At 39.7% G+C, this 23,183-nt stretch overlaps 1 protein-coding gene across 1 annotated transcript in view; it reads left to right on the forward strand.

Annotated features, from left to right (window-relative positions):
- ipo11 (importin 11) overlaps positions 1-23,183 on the forward strand; it is a 91,912-nt gene that overhangs the window by 28,416 nt on the left and 40,313 nt on the right. The window contains exons 16-22 of the mRNA XM_029510332.1: positions 5,383-5,509; positions 12,776-12,809; positions 13,124-13,164; positions 13,301-13,417; positions 17,123-17,236; positions 20,835-20,950; positions 22,757-22,833. Of these exons, the coding sequence (XP_029366192.1) occupies positions 5,383-5,509; positions 12,776-12,809; positions 13,124-13,164; positions 13,301-13,417; positions 17,123-17,236; positions 20,835-20,950; positions 22,757-22,833 (626 nt within the window). The remainder of the gene's footprint in view (positions 1-5,382; positions 5,510-12,775; positions 12,810-13,123; positions 13,165-13,300; positions 13,418-17,122; positions 17,237-20,834; positions 20,951-22,756; positions 22,834-23,183) is intronic.

The following is a 23,183-nucleotide window of genomic DNA, read 5'->3' on the forward strand; positions in this document are numbered from 1 at the left end:
AAAAGTTTTTTGCCCATTACCCCAATGTCTCCAACATGATTGCAAGACACCTTTAATGCAGAGAGAAGAAAATCTATAGTGGGTATGTGGGTCAGCCACATTTGATCCTTCAGATCATGCAGACTAGCAGTAGGTTTTAAAATAAACAATATTGTATAAACATATGCATAGATCGATATTCGCTCTGCTGCTCTGTGTTAAAAAAATACTGTATTTTCATTTTCGTTTTGTTTTGGGGTTTTTTCCCCAATGGAAGTGTGTGAGAAAGCCCGTGTTGGGAGGATTGAGTTGAATTTAACCCAAGGATTATTTGACCAGTCTGTTTACTTCGTATGAGCAACATTTTCTTGTTCCTGGGGAAATGCGGATTGCTTTGCTGGTATTATTTGTATTATAGTTGCAGTATTGCTGTTCTCCATTGCCAAAGCTTTAGCATACTGACACATCTTTACTATAAGTAAGGAAACAAATGGATATTCAGTAGCAGTGTTTTTATAGCAGCATTTGTTTTACAGTGTAAACATGATGGAAATTAACTTAAATCTTGTTACCCTGTGGGTAAAAATGTGGTGGTGGTTTTTTTTTTTTTGTTTGTTTGTTTTTTTTTAAGGCAGATTTTTTTCCATGAGTAAACCAAGTCTAGGCTTTTTCAAATTTGTTTTCAAACTTTTAGACTCCACTGCATGTTTTCATTCTAGCCCTGTCAGCACTGCTTTAAAGGTGTGTATTTCTCCTTGGTAAAAATAATGCTCTGGTCTCGTTTATTTTTTGCAATGCTGTGAAATAAGTAATGCTGAAATATTTCCCAAGCTTGGCAGCGTCTCTGGAGAAGCAGACTGACAATACATGTATTGGCATCCGCCAGAAGCCACATCCAAAGCAGATTTTCTGGTTGACACACTTGTCGCACTTGGCGCACATTTGTTGTAGTTACCAGAGCATTCCCAGTTTATGCCGTGCTGCCTCTGTTCCTCGGCCCTCTGGGCATTACCCGTTTCATTTAGCTTACTTACTGTAGACCACCATCCGCATTGCAGAGAACAATGAAATGCTAGATATTGGCAATAATATGCCAGCCAAGTGGGGCGGGGGAAAAAAAAAAGGTAAACGTGAAGCTTTTGATGAAGAAATCTGTGTCATTTGAGCGGCTGCATAAAGCTTGTCCTTGACAAAGTCAGATAAAGTCTGCAACCACCTGCTCACACTGGGAGGATTTTCAGCTACCTGGTTGCCTCACAGCATAAGATTTATCTGTGTCAGTTGTGGTGATGTTTTGTTATGGATGGGTATAATTTAGATTTAGATTTGATTTCTTTTGATATTCTTAGATATTATATAGATATATAATATAGATATATTATAGATATAGATATGGTATTATATAGAACCAATACATCTAATGGATCATTATCATCATTATCATCATGGATCCATACCTCCCTGCTGATTGGGGGGAAATAAAGGAAAGCTATCATCTGCTGTGCCTGCTGGCCATCCGTCCCCATACAGAACTCTTTTTCAGAAAACCTGTGAGACGCCAGAGATAGACCAAGGTACTTTATTAAGCAGGTGATGAGTCAAGTGCACTTGAAAAATAGTGCCATATGTAAGTACTTCTTGAAAGGACAGTTTCAGTATCATGTAGCAGATTGCACAGATTTTGTGTCAAATCAAAGGTCAGTCGAAGTTTTCTTGCATCTCAGATGTCAGAACTTCAAAGATTTAAAAATATTCCTGTAAAGCTTGAAGTTTCTTGCTAACACAAATATCAGCACGATGAATGGAAATCTGCTTTGATTTTTAGAACAAATGGCTTTCTGTGAGTAAGTGGGCATTATACATTTGGTAATATCTTCAGTTTCTACAGTTTTTGAATTGTGATAGATGTCGCAAAGAGAAATCCCAAAATTGAATTTTAACCCTGTGAATGTTTGTCCGTTTGTCGTAGAAAACATCTAAAAAGGAGCAATCTGACAATAAGCTGTCAGCAAAACTAATGTGCATGTGACAGACTTGTGGCTGAACTTCTGAAGCTAAAATGCCATTAGGGGAAACAAACAAAACAAAAACAGAGCTGGTTGTTGCGTTTTTATGAGTACATAAACATGTATATGCACTTAAATGTGTACTTAGTGGGAAATGCTAATATTTTGACTTTGACTCAGTCTTTTCCTCTCATGTCTGCGTGCGATGGCAATATGCCATCTTCAAACACACATGCTGTTACAGACACAGAATGAACATGTGACCTACGCTTGGAGACACACCAGTAGTGTCACACACAGTGAAGTCTGGGTTTTAATAGAAGCAACTGTTTCCATCACCTTTCAGATGGAGACACAGCATGTGCTCCATCGTTCCACTGTGAGACTCTGGAAACACTCAACACTCATTTTGGCATTGCCTTTTATTTGGAATGTTCAGTCTCTCTCTTGGGTTACCAGTGGATGCTATAAAACGATCCTGTCCTCTGTTTACTCTGTCTCGTGTTGCTTAAAATGACCACTATGGCTAGATGTTGTCCTAGAGATGGGAATACAGTAATCCCTCGACTATCGCAGATGTCACATTCCAGAATCCACCGTGGGAGGTGAAAATCTGCGAATTAGAAACAGGATTGGCCAAAGTGATTCATCAGGGTATTGTAAGGTATATTTTTTAAATATTATTATATATTAAAGCTTTTATAAAGCCTCCACATACTCTTAGAAACATTTTCTACATACCTAAGCACAAATAAAGATGCTGGGCGATGTAGCGGACATGTGCGTAGGAAACAAACTGAGCGGTGTGGGATGATGAAAGCGAGGCTGTGGTCACTAAGCCAATCAGCGCCCAGGATACTGGACAGCATGCTCTCATTGGTCGTGTCTCCAGTGGGCCAATCGTGTGGCATGTACAACATTATTTGGGAAGACTAAGCCAAATTTCGTTCGGCCGCAGAAACCCGTGATGTACCGATGGAACCGCAATATTAATTTACATTGAATATTTAAAAAAAAATCCGCGATGCACTGAGACCACCAAAGGTGAACTGCGATATAGTGAGGGATTACTGTGTGGCACAAAAGAAACACCATAGTGGGCTTTTCACCCATCTTTGGTTAATGGCCTATTCATGTGTTTCCTGATCGTAAACATTACCCATTTTAGGTCTGCAAAACCTTTCACACCAGGTTTAGTGAAACTTCTCACTTCTCTTATACTTCTCTTGGCTCCCGTTGTCTCACACCGTCTTTCAGCTGGTTTTGCCAATAATCAGGAAACAGATTCCAAGCGTGAATACATTTCATCTGATTTTTGAACCAAAGCAAAATCCACAATGATTAAACATTGCAGTGCTTTATATAAATAGCTTGTTGCCCAGGCATAACGTTAAGTCATAATATCCTACCCCACCCCTGCAGTGTTCAGAGTACCAACTGAAAAATAACCAGTATATGGATTCTATTGTCAGAAATAATGGTTACAATTGTTAGGATGTATTTTGTTAGACTTACGTTTGAAAAGTATTTGCCAATAGTTATGTCTTTAACTTAAAAAAAAAAAAAGTCTCACTATGTTGTCATAGGCAGAAAAACAGCAGTATCCCAGATTTGCCTTGTCTTGAGTGTTAATGTCCCATCAAATAATAACCAGTAATTGAATTATTTACTCTTCTGTGTGAAAGTTAAGTTGACAAGCTGTTGTCTGGAGCTTGATTATTGAACAGTCCAGGGTTAGCGTTAGCACGCCTGTTGCCCGTTGGGATTGCTGTACCTGCTCTTTCACTGCAGAATGTCTCTGCTTCCATAGGAATGTGCAAAAACTTTGATTGGTTTGGTTGTGTGTGTATGTGTGTGTGTGTTTTTTTTTTTTTTTTTTTTTATCGTATTGTATTCCTGTTTATTGTCCTTTGGTGCTCTGCTGGTCAAGTCCAGTTTTGTGCCTTTTTTTTTTTTCCCCCAAGATAAGAAATCAAGTTCAAGTGACATTTAGCTAGTAATGAAGAAGAAGCTTATAATTCTTACAAGTAACTCCCTATTTACACACACCAACATACACACCCATGTACTTGCACTATTGTTTGAGTTTTAGTCCTGAGTCATAGTGTTGTTTAGTGTCTTCTGGCTAGTGGCCCAGACTCTGTTCTGTGGCTCCCTGAGGATATTTGACATGAAGCCAACAGGAGTGTTATACCCATATCCTTTTCCCTCTCGTTTCTCCATCCCTTCATTATTTCCTCTACACCATTATATCAAGGCTGTCAACTTCTGTTGTGGGTAAAAAAAACAAACAAACAAACAAACAAAAAACTGCTCAATACACTTTTTGAGAAAACCAGCAGCTCCAAACATTCAGTGCGTCACATTTGGGGCATGAAATGCAACCCATTATAATTCAAATCACCAACTTCAAGGCACCAGATTTTTTTTTCATCATCCTAGTTTTCCCTTATCTGGTTTTTAAACACTGGCATCAGTGTCCCTGAAGGTTTTTGTCTTTAGCTCGCAGGGATTCGGTCAACCAAACACATAATGATTTTTAATGAATCCTTTCTCTACCAAGTGGTCTTTTATCTCATTTTGTCTATCCAGTTGTGTTTTTCAACCAGTGTTGTGTGTAAAGAATCACTCTGCCATGGTTTCCAGCAGAGGCAGAGATAGCACGCCCCCTTTTCTGGATACATACACATGCACACTGAAATGTGCAGAACCAGAGTATAGGCTAAATTAGACACCGTCCATGGGCATGCATGGCAGAGGGACAGGAATATGGGCTTCTCCTCAGCACAAATTCTATTGGTCTTTGGTCCACGTAAGTCACAGATAAAAGACATTTCAAAATGAGTCATAAATAATGACAGCAAAGATTTCATCATTTGAATAGCTGGCACAGTTATTCCTACTGGATCCAAAAGCACTGTGGGTACACTGTGGAGATAAGATTAGAGAGCCTGCTGGTTCATTTTCCAATTATTGATTTGATGGAAGAAAGCAGTGAAGTATTTTTGTAGAACCACAAACTGACGCTTTTCCTTCCCTCTCCTCTCCATTCCCTCTCCGCTCCTTTCCTTTCCTCTCCTCCCTTCTCCTCCTCTTTCCTCCCCCTCTCCTCCCCTCCCCTCCTCCCCTCCCCTAACCTCTCATCTCCTCTCCGCTCCTCATTTTTTTCCTTCCCTCTCCTTTCCTTTCTTCTCCTCCCTTCTCCTCCTCTCTCCTCCTCTTTCCTCCCCCTCCCCTCCCCTTCTCCCCTCCCCTAACCTCTCCTCTCCTCTCCTCCCTTCTCCTCCTCTCTACTCTTCTTTCCTCCCCCTCCCCCCCTCTCCGCTCCTCCCCTCTCCGTTCCTCACCTTTTCTTTTTCTTTCCTCTCCTCTCCTTTCCTCTCCTTCTCTCCCCCAGGTACAAATTGATTCGCAGAAGAGTCATCTGGCTAATAGGACAGTGGATCTCCGTCAAGTTCAAATCTGACCTTCGACCTTTACTCTATGAGGTCATTCTGAGCCTCATGCAAGATCCTGATTTGGTGGTAAGGCAGTTGTTTTTTGTTTTGTTTTGTTTTTTTCATTGTTATGACAGTTTCCTTTTGAAAACATTGAATTTGTAATGGCTGAATTGGGCTGTTAGTCGAAGTGTGCAGCCAGCTACACTGCATCAACCATCAGCCCCCGGTTTAACAGAATGGAACTACAGCTATTATGCTGCCACCCACAAACAACTATCTAGAAATAAAACCAAACAGATTTCACAAAGCATTGTGACATTTTGTCATCTGAATTCTCAACATACTATTTTGGATTTTCTTTTTTTTTGTTTCTTAAAAAAGCAAATTTGTAAGAGCAACCATCTCAAGCTTTTTTATCCTTTATGTTTTATCCCAGTAATCTGCAAGCATCTCTGTCACATCACCTTTTCCCTGTTGACAAAGGAATCGACCCACCCTACTCGGATTGGCTTATCCTAATATTCTTGAGATTTTCCAAAAACCTTAACTTCTGCAGTGAAACTCTTAGATGCTTCAGGCAGCTGTCCATATACCTGTTGGTGGTTAGATCAACCTGATTGCTATCAGCAGCCAGTGAGGCCCAACTGTGGAGCTGCCTTGGCAGGATTTTGTTGAATGTGCATTTTTGATGTACTGTAGAACAACAGAAAAGCAGAGTTCTGCAACAGCCCAGGACCTCTGTGGGTTACCTCCAAAAACAGCATCTGACAGGCAACACCATCTATATGGTATAAATTCACAGATATGTGTACAGGCAGACCTGCATGAACATGCCAGAGGGGTTGGTTGGTTCTCACCTTTTTCGCTCTTGATGAGTTTGCTCCCCTGAAGTGGCTGTTATTATTCTGCAGTCATTTTCAATTCAATTTACCTTTAGCTATCGTTGGGTTTCTTGCCTTCTGGTCCGTGTCCTTCATTGAGCTTTTGTTTGAACAGAATTGATATGAAGGAATGTGAAAAATACTTTTGCATTATTTATAAATCAATTCAAAATAATCTCACCATTAGCAAAGCACCCTTATTAATAACTGGATTCAGTCTTTTTCCATGTGATTGCCTCTTCGTGTGAGGAATGTATAGCTGTGTGGTTATTTTCATTCCTCTTCCTTATGATACACACTGTGTGATCATAAATTACTTAAGTCTATGACATAATTCAGATGATGATGTAGCAAAGGTAATGCCCATGCCAACCTGCCCTGAAAAGACTTATGTGATGTAATGTGTGCAGCTCTCCAAAATGACCTGTGTGCCAATAGCTGTGACTTACGATGTATCATCCATTTTGAGTACTTTAATTTCACGAGGGGTACAGAAGCAGCCTGTAATATAACATAGGCAGGTCTGCAGCACTATGCTTTATGGTCACAACAGGCAGTATATTGCTAAGCCATCTAATTCCACCTGTTGCTATGATACAGATTAACTGAGGCAGGTCACATCCACATTTCATTATGGCTGCTGTAAAAGTGATTAGGAGGCAGCTACAAGCTGTAATTAAACTTTATTATATACATGCTGCCACTTATCTGCCCATGACTGCACATTTAATAGTTCACCATCAAATTCTGCCCTGAACACACAAGTCATTAAAGTTCCCAGAGTATCATTTTTATTTTGTTTTTGCTTTACCTTATGATTATAGAGCACATTTAAATGTTGTCAATTACCTTCATTTCTGGGTTCTTCCATTTTCCTTTTTTTTTTTTTTTTTTTTTTTTAATAGACGCACAATGTTATTGGCACGTTGTTAGTATCAGCATAGAGTACAGTTTAATTTAATTTATGTTGAATTTCTTTATATTGGTACAATGCATTTTTCACTTGTTGCCTTTCAACAGAAGTTATGTTTCTTTTATAACTTGTGAAAATTGCCAAACTTTCGCTGTTTGTTATGGTTACCCTTGACAAAGAGCTTCATCAAACTCAGTTTTAAGTAGGATTGCATGGATTGGATCTTACCTATTTAGTTTCAAAACAACTATCATTTACCATCATTTAAGTGGAAGTTCTTGTTTTCTTCTGCATAAGCAATGCTTCTGAAACCATTTTAAACTTTGTTTTAATATCTGCATTAGCCAGTCGGCCGCCAAAGGGGAAATATCGGTGTTGGGAATAATTATCGACCAAACTGATGGCCAAAAAACCCAATATCATTAAGAGATGTCAAATTGATATGGCTATTTCTCAGATAAATAGATAAACATTTTGCTCAGGTTTGCAAATTAAAATTGAAAACATTTGATTCAAAAGAAACAAGGTTTTTCTTATAATCTAATGGTTAGTTAGGAGGTTTAGGAGGGGAATAGAGTAGTTTCTGACATCGACCAGTTTTGCTGTTGCTATACTGCCCATTTCGCAAATCATACTGTGGTTTCAGATCAATATTGTGTGAGATAATTAGAGCCTTCTGGGCTGAATAATATACTGATCATAAAGTTTTAATGCACTAATGGCGTAAACCGCCCTCTATCCATCAGTGTAATTGGTTATCAATGTTTTTACTGCTAGTCCTTGCTGTTAAAATGGAATGTAAATCACTAACAATCATAGTTATATTTATAGCTAATATTTTATTTTCTGTTCTTAAATGCAAAGAGATAATGACAAGAGAGGCTTATTCATTTCTTCCTATTAACATTGTTCAGTTGGGCCAAAGACTGGCTTTGTATTTTGTCTTATGAGGTGAGATTTGTGTGTGTGTGTGTGTGTGTTCTTCAATATGTGATGAACAAGGCAGCGTGGTGGTATAGTGGTTAGCAATGTTGACTCGCAACAAAAAGGTTGTGGGTTTGGTCCCCGGGCCTGGGGCCTTTCTGCGCTTGCTTGGGTTTCCTCCCACCGCTCAAGGACATGCAAGTTTAAGTTAATTGGTAATTGGTAATTATCAGCAGGGTCCAGGGTGTACCCCACCCTCATTCTATGTCACCTAGGATTTGCTCCAGCATCCCCTCTGACCCGGAAACAGATAAGGATTAAGGTTAGAAGATGAATGAATGAATGGCTGTGGTAACCAGGAGAGTTCTGCACCTCTTTATTAAGAGGTATCCTTATAGTGTTTTGTTCATTTTGTGCAGACACGTTTTTGACCCAAACGAATGTTTCTGTCATTTCAGAGCTCAGAATCTTAATAACAAAGGCAAAGTTACTTTGCATTGTTAGACTAGATTTAGATCTCTTGCCCACTTGTCTTAAGTCACAAATATGCTTGTAGGGATAGAGAGGGTTCGCAAGTATAATTGCATTTTCTTGGTGCTCTATTTTCAAAGAATTTTTTTTCTTTCTAGTGTAACATGGATTTCTTGTTATGTGGCAAAAATGACATAGTGGTTAGCACTGTCACCCCACAATAAAAAGGCTGCAGGTCCGGTTCCCGGGCCTGAGGCCTTTCTGTGCTGTGTTTGGATGTTCTCCCTGTGTCTGCGTGGGTTTCCTGTGGGTACTCCAGTATCCTCCCACCGTCCAAAGACATCATGTTTGGTTGTTGGCCCTGTGATGAACTGGTGACCCCAACCTCACCCATTATGAGCTGGGATTGGCTCCAGCACCCCCCGTGACCTGGAAATGGATATTCAGTTGAAGATGAATGAATGGTTCACAAATTGTTTTACTGTTTATTTCATTTCAGCTCATTGTTAGCAATGCCAATATATTCTTTATATATCTACAGTGAATATAGATATTTCTTGTTACAAGCTGGAAGCTTGCTGTATGAAATAGACATGCACTGACAACCACACTCAGTCAACAACAACAGTTCACTGGCAGCTCTCTATTAACTGAATGGCAGATCACAGTTGTCTGTTGCTTGCAGCCTACTACAGTGCCAGTTTTTTCTCCTCATTACCTCTGATACTCCAGCTCCGGTCTTCAATGGTGTTTACTCAACGATTCTGAGCTAAGCCTAAAAATAATCTCAGTGGCAAGTTTGAACTCTTTCTGTTTTCAGGCCATTTGCCTTCCCAGAGGAGGGTAATAAAGTTTTCAAGAATCTGCTGTTAAGCCAAGGCCTTTTAAATATGGATATGCGCCTCATAATTATAATTCCATCATGTTTTTGGCTACGGCACCATCCTGACTCACATCAGTTTTGAACCAGAAATTATTACTGAAAAGAGGATTTCAACCTGACAGCAAGGACATAAGAGGACATTTTGTAATGGACATTTCTTGATCACAATTTGTCTCAAACTGTTATTTGTCTTGATTGTAAAACAATCAATCTTTTTTTTTGTCACAGAAGAGCTTATGAGATTGTTCTCGCTTTCAAGGGATTTTAGTGACAAGACAACTTCAGCTACAATTTGTGCAATTATTGTTTATCTGCTCCGATTTTCATTTCCAGATAAAAATTTATTACTTTCTCCTCTACCTCTGTGGTTGGCGTCTGTGAAACCACAAAGAAACATTGACCTATTCCCAGGCTGTTTCAGCTGATGCCATCTATATTAAATGTATCTAAAGTCATTTGGTTCTACCAGGGCGCAGGAAATGAATTATTTTCCTGAGGGAAGAGTCTGTCCTTATAATGGACATGTGGTTGAATTCAGCATAGCTTTATACATTCTGATTTCGTCTTCTCAGTTTTTGGGTTCTCTCATATACTGGAGGTTTTCACTAGGTGGTTGCCAAGCTAATGATAATGTTGAAATATCCATGATAATCAAAACTTGCTTTAGGCTTTCTGGACTATGTAAAATACAAGCTTGTAATCTGCAAACAACACATACAATAATAGAGCATTTGCACCACATGAACAGGAGAAACAATAGTCAACAAATTGGCATTGCAGACAAGATTAAAGGTGTCGCTACAAACACCACATACACAAAGACCAAAAACCAGCAAAACAAACCATTGGTCTGGTTGAACTGCATTGATGTCAAGTTTAATTCTTTCTTTGGGCCATTTACATTCAGTAATTTTCACTGAATCAACCTCCAATTAGCTTTTACTTGTTTTCTTTCTTTTCTTCAAAGATGCTTTGAGGCTGAATAATAATGTGAAGTGAATGTTTTGATTGAATCATTATCTGTGTGTGTGTGTGTGTTTAGCCGACATTACCAAATCCTTAGTGTGTCAAAGGCTGTAAAGATTTAATATTGTAATGAAATGAGGAAAATACAACAAATGTGCATTTAATTATTCAACATGCTTTGTCTCTTAGAAAATTAGCTCTATTTTCCACATGCTACAATTAACTACAAGGCAAGTAGATGTTGTTCATGTAAATGTTATATGTTGATGTCCTCCTTTAACAAAAGTATTTTGAAATGAAGGTTATTGCCGTTTTATAGCTTGTAAGTGTTTTAATTGAAGTACAAATGTCTGTAAGTTTCGGTGGCTTAAAAAGGTTACTGTGTATTCTAACTGGTCTGTTTAATCAGCTAGTTAAGAGTGATCCTACGGTTGTTTGGATGGCTCTTTTGGTGTAGTCAGTGCAATGAAAAGCAAAGAAGGCGGCGGCTCCCATCCTTTTGACTTTTCTTGAGACTTGCAGCAAGCTTAAACAAAACTTTGACACACTCCTTGGAAACACCAGGGAATAGATCATGGGACCTACTGTAGGGACTAGAGGAATAATAAGCCTGCTTTTTTGAAATAAAGAAAAGATTAGACACCAGAGATTACTCACACTAAAGCTTGTAAAGAGCTCCAGCAGAGTGGCTTGGTAATGCCTTTTGTCTTCAGCACTGCTCATACAAATGAATCACCTTTCTCTTTATGCATTTTCTCTCCTTTTTTTTTTTCTTCTTTTTTTGGGGGGTGGGGGGGTGGGTCTACATTTTTCCTCATAGTTTAGCACCACAGGGTATCAACATTATATAAGATTGATGCAGTTACGGTCTAGCAGCTAAATATTTTATTATGTCAGTGCGTGTATATGACCATCACCAGCCCTCCCTGAAAGCTAGTTTGTGGATCTTTATTGAATGGAATGACCTTTGTGAGTCAGAAAGGGCAAGGCCACATCTCAGTGAGTATAGGGGGGAATAATGGACAGAGGAGGAAGCAGGTGGTGCTAGTAGGAACTAGTGGAGTGAAGGATCCTGTGCTTTTCCTGTTACCTCACTCAAAATTAAGAGAGTCCAGAGGGTTTTCAGATAGGTGAAGGTGTCCCAAAAGAGGAGCCGAGTCAAAGATAGGGTACGTAGGGATGGAATAAAAGAGCAGCCCAGCCCATCTTAGGCAGGATTCATCAATTCTTCATGATGTGATCCAACATGAACTGGTGACATCACACATGCATGTGGGAATTCCCTAAGTATGAGTGAGACCATCACCAGGGCCCAGAGTCGGGTCAGAGGCCCCGGCTCCCCATTCTCACTACCCTGTGTATGGACATGAGGCACCAAGCCCAGAGAGCCACCACACGTGGTGGGCCGTAGTCACCAGGGTTAAGTTGGGTTAGGTGACGGCGAGCAAGTGTGTGGGAGCCCCATGCCCCCCAACACCCCCATTCACCGCCCAGCCACCCACATCCGCCACCGATTGGGGGACCGGAGAGGAGGGTGGGGAGACATCAGAGGGTTGCAGCACACCTCTGTCCTGCAGCCTGCCATCACGGAGTGCTCCCTGAACCCACCCTGGTCCGTCCCCCAAGGTGTGGTGCATAAAATCTTGTGTAGGGTGCATGTGGTGCACCTAACTGTGGCTGTGAGAAATAACATAGTGGAAAGTGTGTGTGGTGGGTGAAGCGTGATGTAAGTGCAATTTAGGGGGCAGGCAAGGGAGGACCCGATCCCCTGCTGGGGGGCTCATACAAATGAATGCCCATGGGCACACACAATCTTACAGACGGACTCCTTTATGGCTGCCTTTCGTGCAGGATCAACTGTAATTGAGTTCTCAGTTCTTCACTTTTCTTCTTACTCATTTTCATCCCTGACCTCCTTCCCTTCATCTGATCACTCACTTTCCTGTGAGATTTCCACCTCCATCAGTCTGACACTGCCAGATTGCACTTTTGAGTGTGTAAGAGAGAGGGGGATGGAGGACCGCTTCCTTTTGTAATGAGAGATGACAGTCCGTATTTATCGAACCTGCTTCATTCACACACTGTCACAGGGATCAATGATGAACTTTTGTTACAGTCAAAGCTGCTTGTTGTTGTCTTTCAGAGGCTCCCAAAAAAGGGAAATTATATTTTTTGTGTTTGAGTGTATTAATGGCCATTCAGCTTCACTCACTCTTTTCTTAGCTTAGTTCAGTAAAAACTCAAAAGCATGATGCTTAATTTATGAAATTGTATTTGAAATAAACTATGTTCACGTGTTTCTTTCGTTGTAGGTGCGGATTGAGACAGCTACAACTCTGAAGCTCAATATCCTTCCCACACTGACTATTATTCTCCGGTGGGATCCTTCTTTTATCTTCCTTGCATTGTTACAGCAGCAGAGTGAAGAGTTCAGAAAGGAAATATGAAATGTCAAAATCTAATGCTGAACAGTTTAGATAAATAGATTTAGACCTTTCGGAATAATACTAATAACCATTATATATTAAGTGCAAACAGATATTGAAATATGTTAAAAAGTATAAAATGAAATTTATGGGAAACCAGAAAGTGGATGAATGTGTGCCACTGAACTGCATGCATATCTCTCCAAAGCCACTTCATCCTTAACTCATGATCACCTGTTGATGACTTTGAGTTCCGAACAGAGCAGTTCCTCCCAGTAAGTATAAGCCTCCCTGCTGTTGAAATTATGCTTTCAATGAAGCTTTGAAGATTAAATCTAAGTTCTAGAATTAATGATGGGACAGCTTTGCAGCTCCCAGTTTTCCCCTAACCTCTGCTGTCTTTCCATTTAGTACCTCGAGTCTATCTTTGGGCTGCTCTTCCAGTTGTTGCAACAGGTGACAGAGTGCGACACCAAAATGCAAGTACTACACGTCATCTCTTGTGTCATCGAGAGAGTGAACATCCAGGTGAGATCAGAGATGGCAAACACAGCTGGAATATGGATGAAATGTTATATAAATGTTTGTATCATTACGTTGGCATTACAACCTACAGTATGCAGTGTAAATTTGAGGCAAACTTGGAGTCTATGGAAGGAGCCCCTTGGCTTTGACAGCTGTAGATAAATACAGCACAGCACAAATTGTAGTCATTGACCTGAACTCTGAGGGGGACATGTAGCTGTTAGGAAACATTATAGCTGAGGTGCAGAACATGTCACCCTGTACTAGCCCCAGACCACCAGTTTAAAACAACCATCTGTTGTCAAAGATGGCTAAATATTACTGATTTTTCAGATCCTCAGACACTGGCTTTTGTGAAGTCCAACTCTTTATTCTTTAGAAATCACAAAGCCTCAAGCTGCCCTTATTCTGATGTCTCCTTCCATTAACCATTGTGATACAGCTCCCCTTCTGCCACTGCAGTTCTTTTGTGACCATATAGATTTAATTTCCCCTAATCCACTTAACTGCCAACCCTGAAAAAGAAAACGCTAACCTTCCTCTTGACCTCGTAGGCTTTTTTTTTTTTTTATATATCTGTTTGAAGCACATTCCCCTAAACAATCCCTTTACTTAAATTGGTCACAGCTTTCATCCTTGTGAGCTTTTGGTTAAGTTTTCCCAAGTCAAGTCTCAACTCATAGGGTCAGTGGAAGTCCCATTAATATTCTAACCCATCTCACAAGGGATTTGGAACGCCCGAAGACTGGCAGCTGCTGAGACAACCATTAAAACCATGAGTACAGTGTGAGTTGAAGTGAATATGATGACATATATGATCAGGTTTAGCCCCTTTCTCCTCTGTCAGTCTCACAAATGTCATTATAAAGTGGTTTATGGTCCTGGTTTTCACCCCCCCCCCCCCTTTTTTTTTTTTTTATTGTCTTCCTGAGAGGATGTGTCGTATTTCACGACTGTTCCCGCTACTCCTAGTCAGCTCCTTGTGAAGGTGTAATAGAGCAAAAAAATCCCACTGTGGGTTCTGTAGCTCAGTTAGATAGCTGCTACAGGGAATGTGAACTGTTAACACAAGGGAATGAAAGCTGAACCTTTTGAAGTCCATAATTCAGTAGCAGACTCAGATGTCTGGCAATCGGCTGGCTGCACAGCAACCCCACCTTAATTGCTCAGTGTGCCATCATATCCTCCAATTTCACAGACAAAGGCAAGTGACAGCACCACCACCTCCCTTTTTCTAGTCTTTAGAACAATTGAACTAAGGATTTTTCTGAGGACTGTTTAAGTATGGTGCTCAGGTTCAAATTACAAAAAAAAAACAAAAAAAAACAAACATGAACTGTGATGGGTGTATCAGGTTTTAATAATGTATGTATGTATGTATGTATTTACCCACTGTTTGCATTTTTCACCCCGTCAGAGATTTTTTTTTTTTTTTTTAATTGGTGATTACCAATGGAATTTCCTTCCAATGTGTCTCATCTTACCCTTTTTATATGCCATGTAAAATGGTGTGTGAAATTTGCATGAGATGTGGCCAAAGGTATGGCACATTTTTTAAAAACTACATACATATGACAGTGAAGGAGCAGCAATACAAATGCAGTTCCTATATTTACAGCTTAAGGTGCCCCCTTTCCGATTTCTTCCTTTTGTTGCACCTTTTTCCACTCTTAGCTATTTCAGATCAAGCAAACTTAAGTATTTATAAGTTTATAAGATAACGCACAAGTAAACACAAAATGCCGTTTTAAGTGCCAATTTTAATTTATTAAGGGGAAAAAAAGCAATCTGAACCTACGTGGCCCATGTGAAAAAGTTATTGCCCCCTAAACCTAATAACTGGTTGAACCACCCTTCAGCAACAACTTCAGTCAAGCGTTTGCGATAACTGGCAATGAGTATTTCACATTGTTGTGGAGGAATTTTGGCCCACTTTTCTTTGCAGAATTGTTTTAAAAATCAGCCACATTGGAGGGTTTTTGAGCATGAACCGCATTTTAAAGGTCATGCCACAGCAACTCAATTAGGTTCAGGTCTGGACTTTGACTAGGCCACTCCAAAACCCTAATTTTATATTTTTTTAAGCCATTCAAAAGTGGACTTGCTGGTGAGCTTTGGATCATTGTCCTGCTGCTGAACCCAAGTGCGTTTCATCTTGAGGTCACAAACTGATGGCCGGACATTCTCCTTCAGGATTTGTTGTTTAGAGAGCAGAGTTCATGGTTCCTTCAATCACACCAAAGCAGCCCCAAACCATGACAGTACCACCACCATGTTTCACTGTTGGCATGATGTTCTTTTTATCAAATTCTGTGTTCATTTTACGCCAGATGTAACGGGATGCACTCCTTCCTTCAACTTTTGTTTCATCAGTCCACAGAATATTTTCCCAAAAGCTTTGGGGATCATCAAGATGTTTTTTGGCAAAAGTGAGACGAGCCTTTATGTTCTTTTTTTGTCAGCAGTGGCTTTCGCCTGGGAACTCTGCTATGCATGCCACTTTTGCCTAGTCTCTTTCTTATGGTTTAGTCATGAACACTGACCTTTACTGAGGCAAGTGAGGCCTGCCGTTGTTTAGATGTTCTGGATTCCTTTGTGACCTCTTGGATAAGTCGTCGCTGTGCTCTTGGGGTAATTTTTGTAGGCCAGCCACTCCTGGGAAGGTTCACCACTGTACCATGCTTTCTCCACTTGTGGATAATGGCTCTCACTGTGGTTCGCTGGAGTCCCAAAGATTTAGAAATGGCTTTGTAACCTTTTCTAGACTGAGACATGTCAATTACTTTTCTTCTTATCTGCTCCTGAATTTCTTTGGATCGTGGCATAATGTCTTGGGTTCAGTATGGCCTACTTCACCGTCAGACAGGTTCTATTTAAGTGATCTCGATTTGCATATCTCGAGGTCTGGTAGCAATCAGGCCTGGGTGTGGCTATGAAATTGAACTCAGCTTTCCACAATAATATGATTAATCACAGTTACCGCAACATTTAACAAGAGCAGCAGTTACTTTTTCACACAGGATCATGTAGGTTTGGATAGTATTTTTCTCTTGACAACTAAAATCATCACAGAAAAACTGCATTTTATGTTTACTTGGGTTAGAAATCAGGAAGGGAGAAAATACTTTTTCACAGCACTGTACCTATAAATGGCCTTGTTTAGTATTACTCGCTAAAATTCACTAATGCTTTCTCCCAGAGGAGCCTATGTAGAGGTGGCCTCATTATGTCGGTGCCAACTTACTCGTTTACCAAATAATTGCCAGACTTTCCAGGAGATATTTGGTACCATGTGCAGACCATTTGGTGTCTGCATGCATCATTGACTGCTGCTGGCTTGTATATAGGAGTGATGTGGACAGAAAGTTCTGATTTTGACTCTTGCACGAGAAAGAAAATGTTTTTGTGCTACATTTGCAACTACCACTCTATTGTCTTTACAAGCAGAAGTAGGTTTACAAGCAGATGATCTGCTTTGAGAATAAGATACAAAGCTTTGAAGGCGTTAGACTAATTCCATCAGAGTTTGGCCTTTTTTTTTATCCTAAATAAATAAATTACACAAACAAGTAAGCAGTTGCTTCAGTGATTTTTATGTGTGTTTACGTATGAGAAAAATCTGAGATCACCATTTTTCCTTGTTTGAGGCTTCTGTATTGAACAGTATTTTGTCCTATTTGTCTTACGTTGAATGTCCTTCTGTTTTAGATCCGGCCATATGTAGGCTGCCTGGTTCAGTATCTGCCTCTGCTCTGGAAGCAATCTGAAGAACACAACATGCTCCGATGTGCCATACTCACCACACTCATCCACCTAGTACAGGTATGATGCATCCTCCGCTTCTGGTGTTTTCTAAGTTTGGCCTTTGAAGGCTAGTTTGGTTTCACACTGTTGCCTTTGTTTGATAGCATTATTAGAGATTGGAGATGTGGGGGAAGAAATACCCCTAGCTGTTATTTAGACTTTGGCCATTACAGTGACATGGTGTGCTATCTGAAGCGGCCACTGAACTCCTGCTTTTATGTTAAAGACGGTGCAACACTGCATCTCCATAGACAGCAATAAATATTAGCTAATGAAAAACGGCAACACAGGAAAGGATAGTGAAGCCACAAAGCATTTAGCACAAGCACCCTGTTGAGCAGCTCAATATTAGATGCTTGTCAGTCATCTCTTCATATGTCACTGTCAATAGAAATGAAATGAAATACATGTGTCACTGCAGTGTGACAGTTGGAACCGTTCAGTGGATCTGGCCATAAGTGTGGTTTTATTTGTTTGGCCACATGTTTGTGTGGGGGAGGTGAATGTCTGTTTGGGAGACCTGTGTTCCCTAAAAAGCTTGGGTTTCTGTGTGCTCTGGAATTTTTCTTTTTTGTTTTCTTTTACCTGCCTGAAATTTGCTGGTGAGACGTCTCAGAAAAAATTACAAACCTAAATATAAATGGCTGGAACATTAAATTAAATCAAACTTCACTTTTTTTTTTTTATCTGTGTAAGGAGTCAGAGGCAGTGTCAAATGTTTGTTGTGTTTGAGTGGTAGTTGAAAAAATATTTTATTTACAGTTGTTTGCCTTTATCAATCAGGTTTATCAGTGGGTTTAAGAAAGAAATAGTCAAACACTACCGCTCCCTGGGGCACTGAAACAGCCTGCGGTAGTATTTAGACTTCTGTGTGACTGCCGCTAAATTACTTCACAGTAGGAGATGAAACGCTCAGTAATAGACACAGTCCCTTTGAGAGAGTCATGTAAGTACACATATGAAAAACTGCATGAGGTACCAAGGGTATACAGCTGAAGGGTGTGAATCAGGAAAGTGTGCGTCTGCATACTAAATAAAGCTTGAATATACACTGATAAATGTTTAAAAAAAGAAGGCTAGTTTTTGGTTCAGATGTCTTCAATTGTGCCCTTTGACAGAGGTTGCAAAAACAGATAAAGGACAAACCTAAACTCATCGGAAATCTGTATTTTTGTTGTGCTTTTACTGCAAGCTTGGCTTCACTTAATGTACTGCTGAATGCCTGTTGTCTCAGGTGACAGAATCCAGGACATGTGACAGCTATCAGCCATGCTTGTTAAAAAAGGAGGGCACTGACCTTCTCACTACAGGCTGGAGATGAAAGAGTGCCAAATGTGTGTTTTAACTGGTTTAAGTCTATCTGGAACTGACATACTGTAAACTAGTCACTTGTGACTTGTGACTGATCAGGCAGCATTTTGGTCAGCCTTTTTTCCCCCCTCACTTTTCAATTTAGGAAATAAATGGTATCTACATGACACCAGTTGGCAAATGGGAATGGAGCTGGACTTCCTTTTTTCGTGCCAACATACGGAGCAGGGAGCATATTGAGACCAAAAGAATGCTATGCCGTCATTGAAACAGCATAAACAGTCCTGAAAGACTACTTTGGATTCTCAAGACCTTCAAACAGATAAATTCTCTCAGAACTGCCACACACACAACTAATATCTTATATTTTCTTTGAATGCACAAAAAGGCTGAGGAGAAAACTTGAACTGATTGGGTGCTTTGAAAGGCTCATGATGTCAGACAGCAGTTAAAGTTTCACTGACAGACAGGAGTTTAAGGGAATGTGCAAAGAAAATGGAAATGATGATCCAAGCTGAAAGGATATTTCAGAGCGCATAATTCATAAACCAGTGTTACAAGCCAGTTCAAGCTAGCAACAAAAGAGGGTGTGGGCGTGGGTGTGTGGGTGTGGGTGGACAATGGTGGTGTTCTCTAAGTTTAGCAAACAAAAGGCTAAGTTGAGGAGAGCTACAGGGGCCCCGGCAGCGTCATGGTGGTAGAGAGAGAGTTGGGGTCAGCGGCCATCTTTAAGTGCAGGTGAGCCAGGCTTCACAGGTGTGCCCCCTCCACCTACAGGCACTCAGAAGAAAATACAAACCAAAACACAGAGCAACTTCCCAGGGTCATCACACCAGGCATGACATAATTGTGGTTGATGTGGTTTGGAAATTTAAATGACTCCTTGTGTATGTGTGTCACAAAATTTATGGAATTAAAATATTAGTGACTTAGTGAATTTTATTCAGCTGTGTAAACCACCTGCACCTTTGGTTTCTCTAAAGGGTAGGTTATACTTTTTACACACAACCTGAATCATGGTGGTTGATCCAAAGCACAAGAGTGAAAGATGGATAATAGGCAAGGCTCACTTTAGTTTAAGCTTTTTTGCAGTTTAGTATTGTGTTTTTTTTACTGCGCTAAATTCCATATCTGGCTGACAGCAGATGTAAACACATCCACATGAAATGATTACTGATAGAATAATAATGCTTCATGATAAAACATTTCAACAGGGATCAAAGATCACAGTTATACATACACTGTACATCTCTGTACATAGAAGTCAAACAAGTACTAGGTGATAACAGATTACCGCCCCAGCAACAATACAGCAACACTAATCTGCCTTTGACCTTTAAATGGACTGATTAAATTATTATTATTATTATTATTATTATTATCCTGCTGTGTAACGGTAGACTTTTCTCAGCCAGTCAAAGTAAATAGGACTCATGAACAATATAATGAAGATAAAAAATCCTTTAACAGCTTTTGCACTTTAAGGCAAATATTATTTGCAGTAAAATTAGAGTTATTAAAGTTATCCAATCAAGAAATTCTGGGAACATTTAGACACAGCCTGCATGTATCGTGCTGCCGCTCCTACATGCATCATATTCACTGTATGAACCAAGACATTCTTCAGTCCTTCAGCTGTGGAGCAAAGGTACAGTGTTAAACAACATGAAGTGCGTATTGCTGGGAAGGGGTCAGGGATGGTTTAGCATTTCTTCACCAATACACACTCTGCTCAGGTGTTCACTAAGTTTTCGGATTTGGTCTATTTAGAAATTTGTTTTAAAGTATTTTTACTCTGGAAAAAAATGCAAAGAGCACAAAACAAAGAAACATTACATCTAATGCATAAGTATTTGTTCAACCCACCCAGCAGACCTATGCTACCGAGCAAAAGTTGGTCCTTCTCTATGACAAATGAAGGAGCACAATGTAAATATTGAAGGAATACTTTATTACTCTACCAATATTTTTCTGCGAGAATAAGCAGGAAGTGAGAGTCTTTTTGTCTACACAATCTGAGCGGCCTGGCTAAGAAATGATTGAGGGCTGATGTTGGCAGCTGGAGTATGAATGAATAGATAGAATAGATTTCATCTGGAATTTAATCATTTGTCCTCCTCCCTTTTATTTTATTTACGATACTGAATTGTATAGATGCATATATACACCAATAATCTGATTTAAAAAAAAAAAAAATAAAAAAAAAAAGTTGCAATAGAGTCTAAGTTGATCATTAATTAAAAGCTGTTTGTCTGCATTCTTTGACAGGTTTTCCTAACCTTTCTGCATGTTTGTATTGTCACAGGGCCTGGGGGCAGAAAGTAAGAACCTGTACCCTTTCCTTCTTCCTGTCATCCAACTGAGCACTGATGTTTCCCAGCCACCACATGTGTATTTACTGGAAGATGGACTGGAGCTTTGGTATGGGCAAACTTTGTACCGCATGAGCATTTATGAGCTACAAAAAAAAAAAAAAGATCATAAAACAAACATTGCAGTTAGAGCTCTAATTTCCCCCCTTGCACTTCAGAGCACACTCTCATCACATCAGCACCCCTCCACATGCATACTTTGACTATAGCTGTCTATCTCTTTTCTCTGTCGCTCGCTAGTGTCTGTTTTTGTGATATTAGTCATCAGCGTCATTTACTGAGTCACATTGAGTACATTTATGGGAAACAAATGCAAGCACTTTGTGGATAAGTACTAATGAGTAGGCTGGCCATGCCATCCTGTTTGAATTTGATTTTTCACAAGCAGTCACTCTGAGTGGGTGATCAACCCGCTGATAGTTCATGAGGCTTACAATCTTGTTTTGTGGGGGGTGGGGGACTTGGTGTGTGCATATCAAAGCTATTTCAAGAATCTTCTGCCAAGCAGTCTGCGCATTTTTGTGTAAGCACAGTGCTCATAAAAAGGTTTCCTTCAGTTAAATAGAATTTACTGGGGTTACCTTTTTGTTCCGCTCCAGTCGTCTATTTGCTTTTTAACTCCCCTCCTAGTTTCCCTGTGGAGGCCTGTACAGTTCAGTATGCTGTGTCTGCTTGTAGCAAAAAGCCCCATAGTCTTATGTCTCTGTCCTGCTGCTTATCCTGTCTCATAATCAGGTATGGCCTAAATATTTGTTTGGTTTGTTCACAAAGTCAATGTCATTTCCTTTCCTTTTATCAGTTGGTGTACCGCTCTGTCTCTGTCAGTATCTCTATAGCTTGTCCTTTTTATCCCTGTGACTTTTTGGTATTGCATCAACCTTCTCTTATGAATATTGAATAAAACTTTACAGAAATGTGTTTGTAATACTTGGGAAGAATAGTCCAATAGCATTTCAGATTTAGAACATTTAGATACAAAACATTACTATGGTTGGATTAGGGACACAAACTTCTTGTGCAGTTTTGTTGTATTCAAGGGGAAATTTTTAAAATGGGAGGCAAGCCAAGAAATATAATCAACCACATTCTTTGTTTCAATAGATATATTATCCATTTTGTCTATCTTGTTATATCTGCATCTTTTCTTCATTTCACTGTGAAACTCACAAATCAATGTGATGCTAAGCAAATTATACTGTATATTGTTTGTTGGAGTATTGGTCTAAAACCATTTAGTAAGTGATTGCTCCTTTTGCTGCTTGGGTCAGTAGTTTAATCTTAAAGCATGTCCATAGATTTCAGTGAATACATTACTTGGTCAACTCATTGCCTTATGGCTGGCCTGGTGAAGGCATGTCATGACTATATTTTTTTTACAAATCCAGAGTAAAATATTTTGGACTGATTATTTTGAATGCAAGATGTTCTACAAAATATTAATATTTGCTACTTTTCCATATTTTGGAATGAAATGTGTAAAACTGTTAAGACTTAGTCACCGTCTAATCAAGAAATTTATATAACAGGTTTCTTTTCATCAGATTCCTCTTTACACTGAGCAAATCCCTGACGTTTATTTCCTCTGCCGCCTCCATTTTCTTTTTTCTTTTACACCCACTTCACCATGCGTTATTTTTCCCACCTTCATGATGACCATGTTCTTTTTCTTTGTGTGTCTGTGTGTAATTTTTTCCTGCTGTATTTCTCCCCCACTTTTTTCTTTTGCCAACTCTCATATATGTCTTTAACTTTCACCATTGTCTGTCTTGTTTTGTGCTTTGTGCTCTCTCTCCACTCCTTTCTTTTTACTTCCCCCTCTGCCTGCTGTCCTCCTTCCCTCCCTCACATCATGCAGGTTGGTGACTTTGGAGAACAGCCCAGCCGTCACGCCGGAGCTGCTCAGAATTTTCCAGAACATGTCAGCTTTGTTGGGTGAGCTTGATGAAATTTCTTTGTTTCCTTGTCATCCTGTGCGTGTGTGTGTACTTGTTACATGAAAGTTAGTTGGGAGTTAATATCATATTGTGAAATATAAAAATAAACACAGTGGTAGGAAAGAGATGTAACACCTAAAGAATGATGAAAATATGATGTATTTTGAATAATAATAAGGCTGAAGTAAAATTTTGGTTGCCTCTGTAATAGGAAAATGTGTTTGTTAACGGATACAAATCATTTCACATCAATACAGTAACAAACAGGAAAAAAATCTGAATGAACAAACTGTCGGTATATAAACGAATACACACATAGAAATACCCAAAAACCTGAGGATGAGGAAG

The sequence above is a fragment of the Echeneis naucrates genome, chromosome 9, assembly GCF_900963305.1.
Source record: "Echeneis naucrates chromosome 9, fEcheNa1.1, whole genome shotgun sequence".
Lineage (NCBI taxonomy): Eukaryota > Metazoa > Chordata > Actinopteri > Carangiformes > Echeneidae > Echeneis > Echeneis naucrates.